Raw genomic sequence first — 21,903 nt, forward strand, 5'->3', positions numbered from 1 at the left:
TTTTGTCGTTATCATCCAGGTTTTTTCAGTTAATGTTGACCAATGATTTTTTTGGCCGATGTTGGCTATATTTTTTCTATTGACGTTAGTCATAACTAACTTTTGAGTAGATACCTGTTAAGGTTTTTCAGTCGACGTCAGTTAGGTTTTTTCAGCTAACATCAACCAAAGCTATTTTTTAGTCAATATCGGCTAGGGTTATTTTTTAGTTGATGTTAGTTAGGGTGTTTTGGCTTATGTCAACTAGATTTTCTTAGCTGATGTTAGTTAAGATTTTTTTTCTAACATCAACTAGGGCTTTGTGGCTCACATCAACCAGAGCTATTTCTTAACTACATTAACTAGGTTTTTTGGTTGATGTTGGCTAGGGTTTTTTCTGCTAACACTAGTTAGGTATTTTTGACCGACATCGGACATGACTATTTTTAGTCGACATCCACTAGAGTTTTTTTGGTCGACATCGGTCAGAGCTATTTTTTAGCCAACATCAGCCAAGGCTATTTTATAGCCGATGTTGGATAGGTTTTTTGTCCGACATTGGTCAGGGTTATTTTTCAGCCAACATTGGGTAGGTTCTATTGGTCAGCATCGACCAAGCTATTTTTTAGCTGATATTGAGTAGATTTTTTTGTCAACGTCTGCTAGGATTTTTTAGACCGACGTTGGCGAAAAATAGTCTTGGTCAATGTCGTTCGAAAAGACCCTAGTTGGTGTCGGCCAAACAAACCCTAGCCGACGTTGGTAAAAAAATCTAGCCAACATCAGCTTAAAAATAGATCCAACCAACGTTAGTAAAAAAATAGTCCTGACTGACATTATCTGACAAATATTCTCGACACATTTTGACAAAAAAAAACCCTATTTGCTTTCGACCGAAAATAGCCTTGGTTGATGTCGGTTTAAAAACATCACCGGTTGTGGTCAGGCAAAACAACCCTAGTTAAAATTATCAATATTTTATATTTATAAATTATTAAAAATTGAAAATATTTTTAAATTAATATTTCAAAATTAGATTGTGTTTATTTTCTATAAAGTTTAATATTAAAATTTCGCTTATTTAAAATATAAAATTAAAATTTTACATATGAAAAAAATTGAATTGTCCTATCTAAATAAAAAATTTAAAATGAAAGAAATTTAAATTACTTTATCCAAATAAAACATTTGAAAAATGAAAAAAATTAAATTAAATTCGAGATATTTTAAATTTTTTAAAATTTTGAAATTTTTTATCCAAACACGTAAAGGTGTTGTGGTTGATGTACACCTCGCGCATGTAATGGTAACCTGGCCATCCTTGCACAAAAGCACTGTTACACTACTGATATGTTAGGTGTGGCTTTACATGGTTTTGGCACGTGTCTTATGGTCAACCTAATGGTTGTTGATATATCTTACCATGTCAAGGGACATAGGTAATTGATTTCTCTTAATAACTTCATATTTGATTTGAAGTTTGGAAATTAATTTTGAGTTCATAATTAATTTTGAATATTTTCATACGTTTAATTTTACGTTAGACAAAAACGTTGGAAAAAAATTCTGAATTGATTAGGAGTTTAGAATTAATTTTAAATTAAAACAACTTTGAGTGGTTTTTATATTATATTTAAAGTTTTGTATTAAATTTTACTCTTAACTTGATTTTATAATAAAACATTCAAATATAAATCATATAACTTTAAAATTAATTTTGCAAATACCCATGGAAAACACACACTAAAAGATTTTAGCTCCATAAAGTGGTGTTTGTCTATGCATGAGCATTGGATTGGGCTTGCATTGGTATAATATAACTGTTGACGGCCATATGAGCTTATTGTTATGAGTTGTTTAATGCATGCCCTAATTGGTAGTATTTCTGATTTCAATTGTATTTTGTAATGAACTAGTGAGCCTCTTTCTATTATTTTCAGCTGGTACTTGATTATCCAGACTCGTAGATTTGTAATATATTGATGCAGATGATGCAAGACGTGATATATTATGACTTTTATGGTGGATTTTTATATAGCTTTCTGCGATTTTCTACTATTGACAACACTGGAGCCTGGTGGAAAATGTAATCGAACATATTGGATAACCCAAGTAGTCTTATTTGGACAGACTGCATACGTATTTAAATGTATAACGTAAACTTGGGTAGAATTTTCATTTGAATCAACAAACTCAAACCAAATCAATCATATATTAACGAAAATAAAGTAAACGCGAATAATCCTCTATCATGCAAATAGAAGGATTGGACTTCTATATATATGTTCCAGCAAACCTAGCTTTGAGTTTAGTTTGGCCTTGGCTGCTTTCCTTTCCTTTCGTTCCTTTCTCCCGACATCAGTGTTGTTACATGCCATATTGTAGTATTTCAAAGAAGAAGAAAAAAATCAAAACGCACGCAGCTACCTCCTCAATAATTAAGAACTCCCAACTCAATAAACAAATATTTGAGAAGTCGATTACACATGAAGTTACATCTCATACATTATATTACAACTTCAAAAGATCTGCTTTAAGGTCTTAACCAAATCGTTCACCGTCAAGTTGTATTTCTCACTCATCTGCAATATAGTTATGGCAATATTTATAATTTTAAATAATTATATATCATACAAACATAAAACTAGTTTTGAATTGGATGATAAACATGTTTGTGGTATGGTTATAGAATATTAGATTTGAATTAGAAATTTATATTGCTTGCGAAAATGAAATATCATATACTATATATTATCTTAAATGCATTCTTAAATATAAGACTCTTTTAATTAATTTACATTCTTTAAAAAAGTTGGATAATTTAATTAATAACTTTAAATTTATTAGAAATTTGTATTATTTTTACAAAATTATTTTTATTGGAACTTAATATCTATCTCTTTCCAATTAATTACTTTCCATTTAATTAATTAATGCGTTTTAGTCTTATTTTTTAATTCTTAAAAAGAGAGAATGTATTTTTTTAATTCATAACATATATTATAAAATAATTAAGGGTACTTTAGATAAAAAATAATTAATGCAAAATATAACATAAAAAGACTCTTATAAAAAAAGACCAACAAAATTGAAAAAAATAATCTTATATTGAAGGAAGGAGATAGCTAGTACTGTTTGCAATATGGCTTAATTACCTGAGCAATTATGATAATGTTGAGAATAGAGTTTCCAAATTGCAATATGCTGCTACTGGCTATTGATAGATGAACATCTTTTAGCAGGGCCAAAAGCTTGAGCATGATGTCCTTTCGTTTCTCACAATAGATTCTAATGAGTACTTCCTTCTCTAAACCTCTTGCTTCAACTTGAGGGAGCACTTCATTAGAGTTTGTTTCACATGAAGCAGAACAAAGACGTGATTTCGTGATGATCAATGACTTTATACTTTTATTATTGCTCCCTTTTTCCAGCACTGCTATACGCTGTTGAAGTTGTCGCATGTAGTTAAGGGCTTCCCGAAGCACCGTAGCCTTGTCTACCTATATTAATTTTAACAATTACTAATATTTATCCCAAGTCAAAAAGCAAAAATGTAATTCCATCTTAGATAAAAATAAAAATGAAAATTCTATGTCTAACAATATTTGCAAAAAAGAAGTTACATTTTAAGTTTTTTTTTTTCTAAATGTATATATTTGTCAAGGTCGGAGGAAGGAAATTAAATATTTTGATTGGTATTTTTGTATATTTATTTCTTTCTAATTCTAACTAAAAAATAACATCTTAATAAAAAAAAACAATAGTTGAAAGAAAAATACTATCATTTATACATTTTAATAGTATAAGTTTTTTCAATAAAAAATCAGACATAAGAAAAGACGATTTATTCCATCTTTTTATATGAGAATGTCACACAATTTTAGTATTTACTTACATAATCTTCTTAATGCTAACCAGAATTATAGGATTTAATAAGTTTATTTGTTGTCTATAAGTTTTTCTGCTTTTTAATTAGAGTTCTATTATTTCATGCTGTTCTGTTAGTCTTAATTATGACTAGCAGTATTATGGTTTTGAAGACCTTTTACATTCGATGCAGAACTGTGGCACAACTTGTGCTATACTTTTTAGTTTTCGTCTTCCATTTTTTTTCCTATAAAGAAGTTCATTTGTTCTCACGGCAAGCCTGTTCATCTGTACACACTGTATACCCAAGCACTGTTAAAAAAACTATAAGATTGGGCCTGGGCCGGTAGCAAAACATAGTTTAAGTTTTCTATTTTTTGTTTTATAGTTTTACAAATAATTTTAACTATTTTCTTCTTTTAATCCGTGCTTTTGTATAATTAGTCAAACATTAATATATTGTTCAGACTACACAAAATTGAATGTTTCAAAAGATGAAAACTTGTTTTATTGACCAACTAAGTTTTCATCCGTTTAAACTTAAAACAAATAATTTGTGATATAAATTTTAGTTTTTTTTTACATCATTATGATTTGTAATTTGTGAAAAAGAAGTAACATTTTTAAAGATTTTTGCATTTAATTGTTACAAATTGTAAATATATCTTTTCATTTCATCAAATTCAAAGATGTTTTTTCTTTTAAAAGTAAAGAAATGGGCCTTAATGTACAGGTGAACATTATATGCAATTCAAATTTCGCCATTTTTTTTATAAAGTACATAAAATACATTATAAAAAGTTAATGCAGTATAGAGTTTGCCTACGATCATACATTAATATTGCAGTAATCTTACTATTACGTTTACGCGTTGAAAAATTCTCTCATAAAATGTAACAAGACTATAAGAGAAAACACGTTAATAAAGACCCAAGATAAATCGACTTAATGATGATTGATACTTTAGGTCATTTTTTAAGGAAATACTTTAGATAAAATTTCTATGAAATCTTATATTCAAACTTCATTCTCAGAAACACATTAAACTGTAGGAATTACTATTGAACATGTGTTTGGGTTTTGAAATGTCAACTTGATTTCAGCTCATCATATGGACCGAAAAAAGCAAAGTTTGTGTGCTCGGTAATGATGAGCGATGAACAAGTTAATAATTAACATACCTTCTTCAAGCCAGGTATAGTAGCTGAGAGTGCTATGAATTTCTCTGCTATATCCTGTCTCCTTTTTCTCTCTGACATCACATGATATTGTGTCTCAGAAGAGGTTCTTGCCCTTTTTGTTCCTCTCTCATTATCCCTTGCCTTTGCCTCCAACTCATGGTTTTCCACACCCCTTTTACGCCAATAACAACTTCCTAATTTCTCTTCACTGCTCTTCAAATAGGAGTCAGTGTATTCCACTTTTGGTCCAATCGCTGCTACAACATTTGAGCTATCATTGTTCAACCTAACCATCTCTTCAGAGGATACAGCGTTGGTGCAGCTAAAATCATCATTCATTCCCTTTAAACGCAAATTATGAAAGCCAAAGTTACGGATACGGGTTACACATTGATCGATCAACTAATATTTTATGATAAAAAAATTATGATACCCAAATATAAATTGTCTTTCATTCCCTTTAAACACAAATTATGAACGCCAAAGTTTTGGATATGTGCCGGTTACACAGATCGATCTAGATAATCGATCATACTATAAAGTCTAAATATATATATAATACTAATTAATATATAATGGGCACGTACGAGCTAAGAAAATAGTATTAATTATGAAATGAAAAATAATTACCAGATGAGAGAGCCAGTTTTCCCATGAGTCCTCCATCATATCAGGAAGTGATGAGAGCATGGCGTTCTGTCTTTTCTGGGTGCTTCAAGAATTAATAATTCTTGAACCTACCAAGTTGGTTTTTAGTAGAGACAAGAAGAAAATATGTAATGAGACTTATGAGAGTATTAGCCAGCGTGCGGTTTGATCTGAACCGTGGGATGGGAGAGCATCTAATAATAGAGTAAAGGACTCACAATTCGCGACAGAGCAAAAAGCTGCATTGCTGTGGTTGGGACTTGGGACATAGTGGAGGAATGCCTGTTGCTTTTGAAATTTTATTTTTATTAAAAAAAGATCCACGTGGACGTGGTGTCTCAGTTTTCTCTTTCTCTTTTGGAGTATCTCCTCTTCCCACCCAAACAATTTAAGTGCAATCTTAGAGACCAGTTCTATTGGGATAGGATTATAATTCGCAGTGAAAATTTCTTTTTTGTACTCATTAGACTAAAATAACAACGCATAAGTTTATCTATATATACACTTGGTATTAACAGAAAATATGACCAATGCCATATATTGTATAGGTAAAATATTTAATATATCCTATTATTCTTATAAAGTAGGAGTTACTTTTACGGCATATATCCACCCTTTACTCACACAGTGTTGACCGTGGAAAAGAGTTTCACCACCATGCATCAAATAATCTCAAACATTGGTCTACGTGGAAGCATACTCCAATTAAAAAGAATGATCACGTGAGGATGGCAGATGTATAGTAAAATTAAAGGCAAAAGGCCTAATAAGAGTGGAATGCATGTGTCCGTGGCATAAGACAGAGAATTGCATTCATGGCAGGTCTGTGGGGTGAATAAAACCTGCAGTTCCAAAATGGTCTGATTCAGTAGTAGTAGTATATATACAGGGAATAATGTAATAAAATAAATGGGAGTAGTTAACTAGCTCGGTGACCCAGTGAACGGTGAAATAATCCTTCAAAGTCCTTGCTATTTCAGATATACGACATTTCGCATGCAGTCACACGTACTAGACATAGAGTTGGCATAAATGCCTCAGTCTTTATCGGCGTGTCCTTAATTTCGTTTGCTTTGCAGAACCAAACTTCGCCCTTGTGTGATTCAAATCTTAGTTCATCATCTTATGAAAAATTAGTCCCTTCCACTAAACTCAACCCTAGTTGATATCTCATGTGACTTTAATTTGTATATTTGTTAATATGGACCACCAATTAAAGTGGCGATCGGGAGCAACGTTTATCATGTATGCATGTACACTCTTCAGATGGAGGTAATAATTGCTTCTTTGAATGCGTATGTTTCAGGTCCAGCACTCGTAGTTGCTGCCGTACACTAATCATTGATATCACCATGGACGAACCTATATATATATATATAGATATATATCTGAAGTTAAATTTTATATGTAATTTTTTTTATATACATATGTAAGGTTATAAATCACTGCCTTAGTACAACCTTTTGTTATAAATTCAACTCCAAACATAAAGTGCTGAGTAAATATCAAGCAGTACGTGTAACATCTTTTGACGCGAAATGTTGAATTTAAAAACCTTGAATTAAGAAATCGGTGATGATAAATTAAAGGAAAGTGACGAGAATGTCAATAATCAATATATACATGGTGCCCCTTGGCAACACATGCATATGCTACTTTGATCGAGTCGAGACAAATGATCGCAATCCGAAGTTAACTCCAATTCAAAATTGTAGGCTACAACTCGCAAACTAGGCGTTATACACATATATGCCATCAGTTAATATAATTACAACAGGAAAGATGGTCTAGGGAACAGGACAGCGAAATCGGACCGTACTCTCCATATTATGTAACATGTTAAGTAAAAAAGGTTAATGTTTTAGTACATATATAGAATTGATCGCTAGTTACCTTTATTAGATGTTTCCTTCTAAATAGGGTTTTCCATCCATATGTAAAACCTGAATTTTATTCTTTACTTAAAAAATCCAAACTTATTGCACCTTGACTAATATAATGTGTGTGTTGTACATTAATTGGTTTAATAATTGTAAAAGTGTTTAAATTTTAATTTATTGAAAGTCTGATTATCTTGGATTGTCATACCTACTTTGAATAGTTATATAAGTTCAAATAGATCTTGCGTAGGCGTAAATGTGTAATGTAACATTACTATTCCAAACAAGCATGTACGTATTACGAAGAAACAAGCTAGCTAGGAAGGTACGCCATGAAAGCACCTTCACAAGCTAGGTAAGGTACGTAGTAGGTTGTTCTTAATCTTAGGTGAAGTTGTGATTGAGATGAAGGTTTTGGAGAGATGGACCCCCCAAGACGGTGACCAGTGCCTAATGATGCCACCTTTGCAGACTGGAAAAGAAAAGAAAGTATCACGCAGCTGCAACAGCTGTATGATTGAGACGAGTGTGGGTTGTTCCTGTGTAGCTAGTCTTCTGCTTCTGCTAGGTGGGGTGCTATTGCTACCTCATCGCACTTCCTCTAATTTTCCAACACATTCCGCCATTTAAAATCACAATCACAACTCTTCTAACTCTAGAAAACGATTATATAGGGAAAATGATTGTTCAACTACATGAGGAGCGCACAACATATTATATATATATAAAGGACAATATATTAGATGATAATGATTGTTCAACAATATAGGGACAATGCTTGCGTTATATTTGCTTTATTCATGTTAATTAATCAGAACTATGCTTCAATTATATTTTAAGGGTCCCAGTAAATAATGTACAATCAAGATCAATAATTATCAAATTAATTTATTAAAATAAATGACCATAATAAGTGTGACAACAAATTTATCAAGACACAATTGCCTCTACTATATATCATGCTCGTTGAATGGATACGATCATCAAGATATAAGATGTCTTATAGTATTTTTCATAATAAGATCACGGTTCCACCAATTATTTTATTTCTATTCCTCTCCCTTCATTGATAATATGGTATCAATAGGCATTTTTTCTTTGCTTTCCTTCTTCTGCCTTGAAACTTCTCCAATAGCTGATGATGCTACCCAAGATTCTTCTAGTTATAATTAGGTCCATCCAAATGTGGACCCATCTCTTGTTCGCCCTTCTCCCATTCTTAATGGTTCCAATTACCACAAGTGGACACGGGCAATGACAGTGTCTCGCAAATGAAGAATAAATTTGAATTAATGACGCGATCATATAACCAGATTTTACAGATTCATTGTTCTCTTCCTGGAAGAAGCGTAACACTCTCACTCATTCATTCTAACACCTGAGATTGCCACTAGTATCATTTGGATTGACATGTTACCCACAAATAATCTTGGAAATATGTACAAATGTTTTAAAATTCAAAGATTTCTATATTTAGTTTTAATAGAATTCTCCCAAATATCTATAACTGTTTTTCACAGAAGTATCCTTTTAGTTAAGTAATTTTAGATTAGCCAAAACATTATTAGATTATTGTCAGAAGTATCCTTTTAGTTAAATAATTTATATTAGCCAAATATACATACTTTTTTTTTTTATCATACATCTTTCCTCGTTATCTCATCCAAAGAAAGCAAACTATATCGCCCACTTCATGTACGTACCAACCAGTAAAAGCGGCCCCTACACTTTCCATTTTCAAAGATAGAAAAAGAAAATTCTGAGATCCAACCGTGGAGGCCATCAACATGTTATTTTAATGGCTAATAATATGCGACTTTTGGACACCCAGCCAGCCCCATGTTCAAGATTCTTGTACCGCCCAATGGAAACATGTAATCTAGCAGTTTCTGCATCTCTAGCTACTAAAAGGGGTAAAGAACAATACTAATTTGTATATGATTATTTTGATATATATTTAAAAAATATACCCAATATTCCACAAATCCCTCATTTACAAGTGACATCAAATTGAGTAAATTAAAAGTCAAGTTGAGCCCTCTTGTTTATCTCAATTCTTAAGTACCTAGCGATCGATGGAATTCATCAAATTGTCTTATTCCAAATAGATGCTGATATGCCCTTATGCTATATTTTGGTGCTTCTCATAATTCTCCATTTCACGATGTTTAGAAGAAGACAAAATCAAAATATATAATATGTGAAGTGGTAAAATGGATTGGATTTCACTCATGCAGAGAGATCCGAAGGCAATTATGAGCAATTCTTATGGCTGAATACAGTGATGCAACCTTGTCAACAAATAGTTATTTAGAAGTAGGAACGTGGTTGTTAGAGCATCTCCATTGGGGGAGAAATTATATATATCCTTGTCCAGCATTTTTTGTTAAGCACGAGGTGCTAATTGAAGTACCTATACTCAACATTATTTGTGGGGCCAAACAAAAATTAATAAAATGAAAATAAAAAACATTTATATGATAAAAAAATAGCTGTTGAAAAGGAGGAGATATAATAGGAATATGGTTTATTTGTAAGATTTATATTTAATTAAAATTTTAAAGTTGCTGAGTTAGAAAGAAGAGTTATTTAAATCATTAAAAAAAAATAAAGATATATAACGTGTAATGATGGGAACCATTTAAAATATGTAAAAATTAAAAAGACGAGGTGCTGGATTGAAGATGGAACTAACTAAAATCCTTTTAGCCACTGTTAAAATATGTCTCATATTCTTACTTCTATTGTTCATATTTTGTAAGTTGTATATTTTCTGATTTTTCAGTTCATAGCGTTGTATCTTTACTTTTTTGGTCCATACGTATATCCAAGTCCTCGAATAACCCAACTTAGTTGGCCCATATAGTCCGAAATCACTACTCTGGCCCAAATAATAACTGTGCAGTATGGACGCTGCCCAACTATTTTGGGAACCGAGAAACTCAATATTAAGGGACTCTATTTATACTTTCCTTTTTTCTCATCGTACATTCTCTTCGCGTTTCTTCTTCTTCTGAAAACAGTATCTCTCAAAAACTAGTTTTTAGAATGTATAATTGGAAAGACCTCCTACTAACGAGTCTTCAAGTAGACAATTTTGGAAATATTTGTGTCCTGTGAAAACAAAAGGTGAAATTCACCGAAGAAAAAACTACCAATAAAGAAAATGCCCATAAAAGAGAAAGTTGTGACTTGTGAGGAAGGAAGAAGGAGATGAGAGAGGAAAAGAAAAGTTAATGTTAAAATATGTTTTTAATAAGAAGAATATCACTTCAATTCATATGATTTTCTTTTCTTTAATCTTTTTTATTAATTTTGATTCTAGTAAATTTATTTACATAAAAAAAAATTCTATTACCATTAATAATGTAATATGCACTTAAACACATCATATCACATGTTCTTTTAGAATAATTTTCAATATGACATAATTTGAAACACATTATGTCGTCATTAAACAGTGACAAAAATTATCTGAAAAATTTTAAAATTTAAAATTAGTAAAAATAATGCCTTTTTAAAAGATTTAAGAAAAACAAGATTATATTTATAAGAAATGAAACGTATTTAAATTTTAAGCTAAAAATGAAAGTAGGAAAAAAAAATCTTGGTCTGAAGTCAGAACTACAAATAGCAGTTCATATGGATTACGGTATTGGTAACATCTTATTCGTGCCAACTCTTCTTTCATCTTATGTATAGCCCTGTCTCGATCGGCAACAGCAACAATAGTGCTCGATAATTGTTTACTGGTTCAGGTTTTCCGTTCTTATTGTTTTGTTTTGGTAATACAGAAAAAACATGTAAGACTGTCTCTTAAGATGCGACGTACAATCATCCTACAGCTTAAGACATTTTTAGGTTATAAATTCTTAAGAAACTAATATTTTAATCTATGCATTCTATAAAACAAATTAATGCTTATTTTTATGAAATTTATATTTATAATAAAAACATTTTGAATATGTAAATTATATTATTATTAAAATTTATAGTAAATAAATGTATTTGAATATATAAATTACCATTTCACAGTTTTATTCTTTCAAACCATTTTTTTTTATAGTTCGTGTATGTTCCAAGGCCAGAAGCTATACAAATGCTTACAGCAACTCACCCGAACTCACAGGGACAGAAGCCATTTTTTCTTTTTCTTTTTCAGAACACTCTTCTATCTCTCTTTCTCGGTTCAGAATATTGAGTGCAGGGAGGAAAGTTTGTAAATGTTCACTAATATTATTGAACAAACTTTTAAACCTTTATGCTTACTAATATAATTTTCATTACTAAAATTACGTTGTTTTAAGATATGTAAATAATTTTATTGTAATCTTATTATTTATTACTCATTTATCAAAGTTAAGAAGAATAATTTTGCATCTGTTTTAGACTTTATTTCACATACGAATAAATGTATGATCGATAAAAAAAAGAAGATGTTTTGATAAAAAGTGTTAGCTATAAAACCACATATTTATATGCTAATATGAATTTACTTTTTATTGAAAGTCGGTTTGAATATTTTTTTTCAGATTATGAAATCACATTTTATTTTCTTATTTGATATTTAAAAATTTAAACTTTGAAGGAAAATGAATATTAAAAAAATATTATATTAATCTTGAAAAAATTTAAATTTTAGTATGTATTATAATATAAAATGAGTATATATATATATATAGTATCAGAAAAAAAAAAAGAGTATGGCAACATCCTTATTGGAGCAAACTAAAATACTTGTAGCTTCATTGAAAAACAAAAAAAATAAAAACATCAATTATTTTTTACGGTAGCGTACTAACATCTTCAAGAAAATGAAGATATTAGAAAAACATTTGTAATCAAATATCCACTTGTTCTTAGTCTCTAACAATAAATTAGAACACACTTGCTTTGTTAAATTAATCTTCAAGAAAATGAAGATATTAGAAAAACATTTGTAATCAAATATCCACACTTGTTCTTAGTCTCTAACAATAAATTAGAACACACTTGCTTTGCTAAATTAATCTAACGGTAGCTAGGCTTTGTATTTGGTTCCTTCTTATGGCTTTATTTGGATGTGAAGTATTCTGAGTTATGTGGGAAAGAGTTTTAGATTTCAAATTCGCTCACCTATGGTAACTCACTCTATATGTCCATTTTATGCGTACTGTTTGACTGTTTCCACGGGTATCTCTTAAATATACCCTCACGTTTTTCTTACTACTCAAATGTAATAGTATTATCTTTTTCATTTTGAGACTCAAACTTCACTATAAAAGGGCAGTGCTATAGATCATTCTGATGAGAGGCAGAAGATAATTAGCCATGGCTTCTATATCATCACATCCATCCTTTTCGTCCCACCTCAGTTTCTCTGCATATGATCCTTTCCCATTTCTTCCATGTTTCCACCGTCTCAAAAACCATACCAACCTAGCAAACCAAAGCGTGGTCGTCATGCTTCAAAAGTTGCATGCAATGGTAACCCTAACCCTAACCCTAGAAATAGGAGGGACATTTTGATTGGGCTTGGAGGACTTTATGGTGCTACTAGTCTTAGTGGTAACAGCAGAGGTTCAGCCTTTGGTGCTCCGGTGTCCCCTCCAGACCCAACTAACTGTGTTCCACCACAAGTGCCGGGCGAAGAAGATGCCAATTGTTGCCCTAGAGAACCTCACCGCCAGGACATGGGGTATTTGGCTACGGCTGCAAGAGATCCCATTTTCTTTGCTCACCATTAAAACGTGGATAGGATATGGAACATATGGAAAACAGTGCCGGAAGGAATAAGAGGAGATTTCACCGACGAGGATTGGTTAGAGTCTAGCTTTCTCTTCTACGATGAGAACAATAACCTAGTGCGTGTGAAGGTCAAAGATATGTCTTGACTCCAGAAAGCTGGGGTATGATTACGAATATGTTGAGACGCAATGGATGAGTGTTCATCCTAAACCCAAATATTCGGTTCCTGTTCCACTTCCACAACCTTTGTGGTTCCCTCTCACTTTGAACTCCATTCAACGTACAGGCCAAAGAAGGAGGTAGAAAAGGAAAAGGAGGAGGTGTTAGTGGTGGAGGTTGAGTATGATATGACTGAGGATGTGAAGTTTGATGTGTTTATCAACGACCAAGGTGACGATGAGATAGGACCCGAGGATTCGGAGTTTGCGGGAAGCTTTATGATATTGGCTCATTCACATGGCCACCAAAGCAAGAGGACAACAAATTCCTTCAGAATGGCAATAATGGATCTGTTGAAAGACTTGCGAGCACAAGACGATCAAAGTATTGTGGTCACACTGGCTCCAAGATATGGGAACAAGCCCGTCACAATTAAGGTCATAAAGATAAAGCTTGTACCTCTGGTGGAGTATGTGTGGTGTGAGACCTTTAATTTTTAAGACCTAGAGTTTGTGTATCCTTGAGTATTGATGCTGGTGTGGTGTGAGACCTTTATTTTTTTCCTTCTCCAGAGGGTTTCTCCCTTCTTTTGAAGCTTCTTTTAGAATAATTTCGCATGTCGTTTTAGAATAATTTAATATGCACCTAATCACGTCATATCACGTGTCCTTTTGGAATAATTTTTAATATGGCATAACTTAAAACACATCCTCTTAAAAAAAAAACTTAAAACACATTAAATAGTGACAAAAATTATCTGAAAAGATTTAAAATTTATAAGTAGTAAAAATAATATTTTTTTGAAAAGATTAAAGCAAAACAAGATTATATTTATAAGAAATAATGCGTATTTAAACTAAAAACGAAAGTAGAAAAAAAAAATCATAATCAGAAGTCAGAACTAGCTACTAAATAGCTTAATAGCAGTTGATATGGATTAGGGCATATTGGTAACCTGCAAACTGAACTAAACGTGCTATGTTCACATCACATCTTATTCATGGCAACTCTTCCTTTCATCTTATGTACGTATAGGCCCTGTCTCTGTCTCGATTGATAATAGTGCTGCATAATTGTTTATCATTCGCAAGCACATTTTGGTCCAATATGTAACTGCTACGTTTCATGAGGGACTCTGAAATGATCCCTGTCGTTCATGGAACATATCTACTTTTTAAGTGTGATATTATATATATGGGAAACACGCTTCACAATGATCTAATTAATGGCTTGTATTTTTTTTTATTTTTTTTTGGAAATCTTTGTATACTTGTCGTGGGGGAAGTTTTTTTGTCAAATTTTCGTAAGTGTAAGATGTAGTATAGCCTTGGATTATTTTACTCAACTTATGTATAGCTAGAGTTGCGTTTCACTGGTTCAGGTTTTCCATTCTTATTATTTTGTTTTGGTAATATAGAAAAACACTTTGCCCTAGGATGAAGTGATGGACTTCGAATTTCTAAAGCATGTAAGAATACCTATAAGATGCTGCGTGCAATCATCCTACTGCTTAAGATATTTTTAGGTTCCAAATTCTAATGAAACTAATTTTTAATCTATGCATTCTATAAAACAAATTAAATGTTTATTTTTATAAAATTTAAATTTATAATAAAAAACATTTTGAATATGTAAATTATATTATATTAAAATATATAATAAATAAATATATTACAATATATAAATTACTATTCACATTTTTATTCTTTTAAACCATTTTTTAGTTCGTGTATGCTCCAAGGCCAGGGTCCTAAACGTGGTCCGTACTCATGCTTACAGCAACTCACCCAAACTCACAAGGACAGAGATCAAGCTATTTTTGTTTTCCAGAACACTCTTCAATCTCTCTTTCTCGGTTCAGAATATTGAGTGCAGGAAAAGGAAGAATTCCACATGTTTACGGCGCACAAATTTCTAAACCACACCCAAAAAATTTCAATAAAAAATATTGCATCCAAGAAACTTCATAATACACAGCATGAAATTTCCCTATAGATATAGGAAACTTCTAAGACCGTTTGGGTTGGTGTCAAAGTTGGAGCACACTATTTGGGGGAGCCAGCCCAACGTGATGGGAAAGAAAGGTACTTGCTATTACACCTCTTTTGTTCTAAGTACACCCCATACCACCCCACCCCCTCTTCTAACTCTCAATTACCCATTATATCCTTTTTCTTGAAGTACACCTCTTTTACTTTTCAAAAATGTATTTCTGGAATTACATATACCTATTCCATAAATGTATATCTAGAACTATGATTCATAGTTCTAGAGATATACTTTAGGAAGAAGTATATATTTTTCAATAAAATATCACTTAAGAATTAAGATGATTGATGAGAAATGAAAAAAAAAAAGTTTATCTTATATCCAGGTTTGTTAGTCTTATTTTCGTTCTATCATTAGTATTTTTTAAATTCTATATATTCTTTAAATTCGTAGACTTGGATTAGAAAATGAATGAACACACTTAAAGGAAAGAAACCATCGTAAAAAATTTTGCTTTGTAATTAAGGTGTATAATATTTGAATTTAGTGATGAACATATCTTAAAACAAAGTGACACATGAAGGAAAACATAAAATAGTGCATAATAATGATAAAAGCACACTATTATAATGAATATATGATGAAGATAATTTAAAATTAGAGTTTAAAGAATAATAAATATACGATGAAAATAAGATTTTAAACAGGATTTAAAAAACACTAATGATAGGATGAAAATAAAACTAATAAACATGATTATAAGATAAACATTTATCATTTTTTTTATTTTTTGTCAGTCATCTTAATTCTTAAGTGATATTTCAAAAGTATATCTCTGGAACTATGAATCATAATTCAGGAAATACTTTTTTGGAATAGGTATATGTAATTTCCCAAATACATTTTTGGAAAGCAAAATAGGTGTATTTCTTTTTTAAAAAAAGGCATAATGAGTAATTGAGAGGCAAAGGGGGGGAGGTATAGGGTGTAATTAGAAAAACGTGGGTGTAAATAGCAGGATCCGAAATCAATATACACTTAGAATAGAATTTGGGTCGTGTGGTTTTGATAGCCCAAAGAGAAAAAAAAAACCCAACCCAATTAATCATCTACTTACACATCCCTTTAATTAATTTTAGATTACACTCATCTAATTATTTAATTTTAGCTTTCACTCCTTTTTTTTTTGTTCCCCTCCTTAGTAACAAAAAATAAATGGATTGGAGTTCGCATTTATGCTGAATTTAATCTAGCATAGGAACGTTCACCCCCATTTCACGGAGGCGCCTTAATTATGAACAAATAATACAGCAAGAAAACTAATCATTGCTTAGTACAATTAATGGTTCTCCTCGTGAGATCCCACAACTAGAAAGAGCTCTTCAAAATAAACATAGTTCTCAACACTCTTTTCGACATATTTTTTTATTGCTTAAAATTCAAGTAGGTTTTAATAATATGATAATAAAATTCAAATGGAACATCGGACTCACATGTTTAGTACACGATTCATGAATTTTACTCAATAAAAGAATGTGTTGAAAAGAGTAAACAAGAGTTTATTACTAGCTTTTTCTCAAATTACAATTAATACTGCACTTGCTTGGTAGGTACATTAGGACAGGCTAGCTAATGAGTCATCAAGATATCGCTACTCTCAGGGTCTTCACTAGTTCATCCACCGTCATCTTGTAACCCTCACCCATCTGCAGTACATAATGCATAATAATGTTTTTAATAGTTTTAAATTTTGAATAATAAGGTTGTATGTAAACTTGTCAACAAAAGTACACCATTTTGGGGGAAAAAAAAACATGCAAAGACTAAGAACAAGAAGGTCATCACCAAGGTATTACTATATTAAGTTTTAAATCTTAAGACAAGACAAATAATTATTCATTTTGAATGTAATGTTGTATGTAAACTTGTAAACAAAAGTTGGGGAAAAAATACAAGACTTGGAACAAGAAGGTCATCAAAGTAATAATATATTAAGGTTCAAATCTTAAGAGAGGACAATATAATCTATATTTAAACAAATTAATAATGATCTTGGAATTGACTTAGAAGTATTGGTCTCTTTAGTATATTAATTAATTCCTTGATAAATTGATATTATATGAGTTATTATGTAACTGAGCAATAATAAGAAGATATGTATAAGGTTAGTTTAGTTGTGAAGGGAGACGGGAGAAGATGAGGTATGGTGTGTGTTGGAATCTTTCCATTAACAAAAAATAATTAACATTTGTCGATAAAAAAATATAAACCTTAGCAATAATGGTGATGTCGAGAGTGATTTTCCCAAATCGCAAGACGCTACTGTTGACTACAGAGAGATTAACATTTTCAAGCTGGGAAAGTATTTTGAGCATGATGCCCTTCTGTTTCTCACAGTGGATTATGATGAGAACGTCCTTCTGTAACACTCTTACTTTGACCTCGGGAAGAATTTCATTTGGTCCACCACCAGAGTAATAATCATTGGATGAGTTCACTTCGCAAGAGCTGGTGGCACCTTCATTGCTAGAAACGTTGGATTGAACTTCTTGCTCTAGCTCCCTCACACGTTGCTGAAGTTGTTTCACATAGCTACTAGCATTGGCCAGGATTGAAGTCTTGTCCGTCTACAACCACAATTAACCTTTTACCTTTTGCTGAAGTTGTTTCACATAACTAGCTGCTTACTGATTTATAGAATAATTTTAATGAAAAGATGTTTAATATATATTATGATTGTTATATTAACATGTTATTATCAAATCTAAAAATGTTAATGCACACATAAGATCTAAATTATCTGCAAGTCAACATGAATCTATATCTATACATATTAGGAAAATACTTCAACCGCTACAACATCAACACACACACTACAATTATCACATGATTTTTTTTTTTGTTTTATACTTTTAAATTTATTATTTCATTTTAGTAGCTTTGTTAATATTTTTTTACTTTCTTATTCTTATATATTTTTAAAAAAATCGAGCAAAAATTTCAAAAACTATTTTAGTGCCTATGTTTGAATTGAAATAATAATATAAAAATATATATAATCTCAAAAATTTAAGTTTGCTCTCATGTGGACATGTCACGTGTTATATACTGAGGATGCACAGAAATAGAAAAAGTGAGTTAATTGAACACTCAAATAATGAATTTAAATTATTTTCTATATTTTGTCTAGAAAAAGCATGACGTATAAACCACAGTGGCTACATATTTCGCTCTCGAACAGGAATTTTCTTTATAAAAAAATGTACGGAATCTCGAGGAAAAATCATTGAGTAAATAAAGCCAGGTCTGCCTTTAGAAAAATATTAAAACAACGACGGGATGATATTGACTTCGATCATTTCATCAGATCTCTTTGGGATTGCTACGTGCACCCAACCCCGTAATTTCGTGGTTTTCTCATTTTGTCTTTTAGTAAAAAGGATATGGATCACTTAATTCTTAAGTTTCATATGAATTAGTTAAATTTAATTTTTTTTAATAATAAATATTTTTTTATTTATAAAAATATATATAAATTAAATAATTCGTATGAATTATATTAAAATTAATTATGATAAAATTAATTATTTAAATTTATATGCATATTAAATATATATTAAAATTTTTTAATGTTATTTATAATAATATTATTTTTTTATAATATAATTAGACTATTAATTGAGTTGGTTAGAGTGTCCTAATAGCCTCAAAGTCACAATTATAGAATTACTGGCTTGGTGCACGTATCAATGCCCTTTGCTTGAATTACACTCTTGAATATAAATATGTTTCACAGCAAATAATTTATTCCTAGTGGCAATTAATAGCTTCAGTTTGAAGTCTTCGAACGTATAATTGAATGAGTAACGTTATATAGATTATCTTAATTTGGATAAGAGTTAAAAATAAGGAGTGAAATTATGTCTTGTTTTGATTGATGGAATTAAAGAGAGGAAGAAATGAAAATATTTCATCTCACTCGTTTAAATATGACGAAAAATTAAAAAAAGAAATCGAAAAATAACGCCGTTACCTCAATTGCATAGAAGGGAGATTACACAAATAAAGTCTTCACGGTAAGCTTTCTAAACTCTTCAAACTCAAAAGATATATTGAATTCGAGCTTTCAAATTATTATTTTCTACTTAAATAAGATTAACATGAGTTTAGGACATTGACAATCACCATTAAGAAAAAAAAAACCCACTGAATGCAAGATTCAAGGGCGGCACCGATAATTAAAAGAAGCAAAGTTCATATTAAAAAAAAATGCTTGATTTTAGAAAAAAGGAAGAAGGTTGTTGAATATAATCCACTTGTGCCAAATAAATGCAAGAACTGTACTACAGCAATGTGTTAATCGTGAGCGGAAATATCAAATGCAGCACCATGATTATCCTCTCAATAGTGAGGCCCACTCTCCTTTGCCATTTTTGTCTTTCAACCATTTCCAAAATGGCGAAAGTGAGACATTTTTGTCACCAATGACTCAGTGACCAATCCACTAATTTCATTCCTTTTCAAAGTAAAATAAAATGGTATAGTGCCTTTTCGATTCTTTTCAAACAAACAAAGTGTTAGTGTGTGTTTAATTTTACTGTAAAAATTGATGCTGATGCCAAACCTGATTCTGGTAAAAGTATATATGTTTAATTATAGTCAGGTAGAATTGATTTTGTTTTCAAGTCTCAAGTTGATTATAAGTAATAAAAATGATTTTTTATGTTGGTTAAAATTTTCACATTAAATATACTTTAAAAGTACAAAAAAACTTAACATTAATTATTTACTTCAAAATTAATTTTAATTTAATCAAATTGGTTTTATTCAAAATTAATTATAGATTTTCATTTTTTTTCCTTTCCTAGTTTGTCTTTTCTCTATCTGGACAAATTACTCATTAGGCTAGTTTTATAAAAAAAAATTATTCTTTTATCAAAGTAATTCTTTAAAAAAACAAAATTCTCGTCATTACTTTATTAATTCCTTACAAGAATTAATACAACGACATTTTAGAAAAAAAAAATAAAAAATAAAAGAGGAGTACATGTACAACTCTGCAATGTGGGCTTGAGAAACGGATGCATGCTTGCATAGGTCTAGCTGAATTACTTTTTAGGGCATGCAAAGAAATCTATCATTTAGTGTGTGTTTTTTTAGAAGAGAAAATAATAAAAAAAAAATATTTGGATTAAAATAAAGAGAAAGAAATGTGAAATTAATGTTATTTTTTAAAAAAATATTATTAAATAATATTTTTTTTCTTCAACCAAACCACCTCTTACAGTATTCAACCAAACCACCTTTTAAAGTATATCTCTTTGATTATATTCGTTTTTATAATTTTTAATACAAAAATAGTATTAATTTTGGTTGTGTAACAAACAGCTATTGACTTGACATTTTTTTACCATTTATCACATGTATTAAGTTAATGTAGAAAAGACTTACTTAATCTAAGAGACATACTTTAAAGACTAAAAAAATAAAAACGTATTTTAACTATAATTATTAATCTCCATATAATGTTGTATTAATAGATAATTAAGTATGAATATTTTTTTACTTTTTTACAGAACAAGTATTAAACTTTTTTAAGGTGAATAATTATGTGAATATAGAAGTCTTGTAATATTAGTTAATTAAAAAATATGTTTAATATAGTTATTATAAAATAAACAAAATTATTTTTCTGTTTTTATGACATTAACTATATTTATTTTAATTAAATATTTTCATCCCAAAATATTCAAAAGATTTATAAAGTATTAGCTAGGAAGATATAATAAACGTAATTGGTTAAAAAAATTTGGTACCGACCTTGGTGAAGCCAGGTATGGTGGCTGAAAGTGCAAGGAACCTCTCTGCGAGTTCTCGCTTTCTCTTCTTTCTGTCGGTCTCGCCCATTCCAGAAAATGAACCTCCCTCTTCATCTTCACTACCAAATTCATCGTTGACCTCATCCTATGTACAAGAACAAGAGAGAGTTAATTAGATATATATATATATATGCTATATATACTATGATCATATAATATAATGTAGTGTTGGATTCAATTACCAGATAAGAATTATCGGAAGGCCAATTTTCCCCTGACTCCTCCATTATGAGACGGTTTATTTGGAGTATAATATATTTGTGCAAATTAAACAAGTGTGAGGAAGAAGAATGGATATATATGGATAAGAGGTGGGGTTACATGGAAAGCAACAAAGATAATAGAGGAAATTGAAACTCGATCGATCCAGTGCTCAGGAGTGAAGCAGTGCGGTGAATGAATCGAACCTAAACATAATATATAAAAAAAATGGCAAAGAATAACATAAGAGTGATCCATGACCATGATAAGGTGTTATATTTATCTATCTAATACTCGCCAAACATGCTATATGCATCTTCACGGTTCAATCTTTCCATTTTACACGTGTCGACCATCCAGCCACGTGCTGAGACTGAGAGCGTGGTTCGCGTG

The 21,903-nt window shown here is 30.7% G+C and overlaps 3 protein-coding genes across 4 annotated transcripts; 1 reads left to right on the forward strand and 2 right to left on the reverse strand.

Moving 5' to 3' along the window:
• Window positions 1–2,383: 2,383 nt before the first annotated feature.
• Window positions 2,384–5,946, reverse strand: LOC100778916 (transcription factor bHLH25). Its single transcript, XM_003529743.5, has 4 exons — window positions 5,658–5,946; window positions 5,028–5,369; window positions 3,135–3,479; window positions 2,384–2,561 (listed from the first exon to the last, which is right to left on the reverse strand). Exons 1-4 carry the CDS (start codon window positions 5,715–5,717, stop codon window positions 2,499–2,501), a joined length of 810 nt encoding a protein of 269 aa, XP_003529791.2. The 5' UTR covers window positions 5,718–5,946; the 3' UTR covers window positions 2,384–2,498.
• Window positions 5,947–12,942: 6,996 nt separating this feature from the next.
• Window positions 12,943–13,941, forward strand: LOC100779443 (polyphenol oxidase A1, chloroplastic-like). Its single transcript, XM_003529744.1, has 2 exons — window positions 12,943–13,232; window positions 13,569–13,941. The coding sequence occupies exons 1-2, from the start codon at window positions 12,943–12,945 to the stop codon at window positions 13,939–13,941; spliced, it is 663 nt and encodes a 220-aa protein (XP_003529792.1).
• A 2,721-nt stretch (window positions 13,942–16,662) lies between these two features.
• On the reverse strand, window positions 16,663–21,834 carry LOC100804953 (transcription factor bHLH25-like). Of its 2 annotated transcripts, NM_001253182.2 has the most exons (4): window positions 21,492–21,834; window positions 21,251–21,394; window positions 17,701–18,057; window positions 16,663–17,136 (listed from the first exon to the last, which is right to left on the reverse strand). In NM_001253182.2, the coding sequence occupies exons 1-4, from the start codon at window positions 21,534–21,536 to the stop codon at window positions 17,071–17,073; spliced, it is 612 nt and encodes a 203-aa protein (NP_001240111.1). In that variant the 5' UTR covers window positions 21,537–21,834; the 3' UTR covers window positions 16,663–17,070. The 2 variants fall into 2 exon arrangements, with proteins under 2 accessions (NP_001240111.1, NP_001402067.1); NM_001415138.1 differs by lacking the exon at window positions 17,701–18,057.
• Between the last annotated feature and the right edge of the window lie 69 nt (window positions 21,835–21,903).

Source organism: Glycine max, chromosome 7, assembly GCF_000004515.6.
Source record: "Glycine max cultivar Williams 82 chromosome 7, Glycine_max_v4.0, whole genome shotgun sequence".
NCBI lineage: Eukaryota > Viridiplantae > Streptophyta > Magnoliopsida > Fabales > Fabaceae > Glycine > Glycine max.

Bases quoted from the DNA above. Each gene is read 5' to 3' on its own strand.
- LOC100778916 (XM_003529743.5), bottom strand. From the start codon at position 5,717: ATGCTCTCATCACTTCCTGATATGATGGAGGACTCATGGGAAAACTGG. The intron at 3,480-5,027 runs GTATGTTAATTA...AAATTAATATAG, and splicing joins CTATACCTGGCTTGAAGAAG to GTAGACAAGGCTACGGTGCT. The intron at 2,562-3,134 runs GTAATTAAGCCA...ACTATATTGCAG, and splicing joins ACATTATCATAATTGCTCAG to ATGAGTGAGAAATACAACTT.
- LOC100779443 (XM_003529744.1), top strand. From the start codon at position 12,943: ATGTTTCCACCGTCTCAAAAACCATACCAACCTAGCAAACCAAAGCGT. The intron at 13,233-13,568 runs GTATTTGGCTAC...TTCAACGTACAG, and splicing joins CCTCACCGCCAGGACATGGG to GCCAAAGAAGGAGGTAGAAA.
- LOC100804953 (NM_001253182.2), bottom strand. From the start codon at position 21,536: ATGGAGGAGTCAGGGGAAAATTGGCCTTCCGATAATTCTTATCTG. The intron at 21,395-21,491 runs GTAATTGAATCC...TCTTGTACATAG, and splicing joins CTTCCGATAATTCTTATCTG to GATGAGGTCAACGATGAATT. The intron at 18,058-21,250 runs GTCGGTACCAAA...TTGTGGTTGTAG, and splicing joins CCATACCTGGCTTCACCAAG to ACGGACAAGACTTCAATCCT.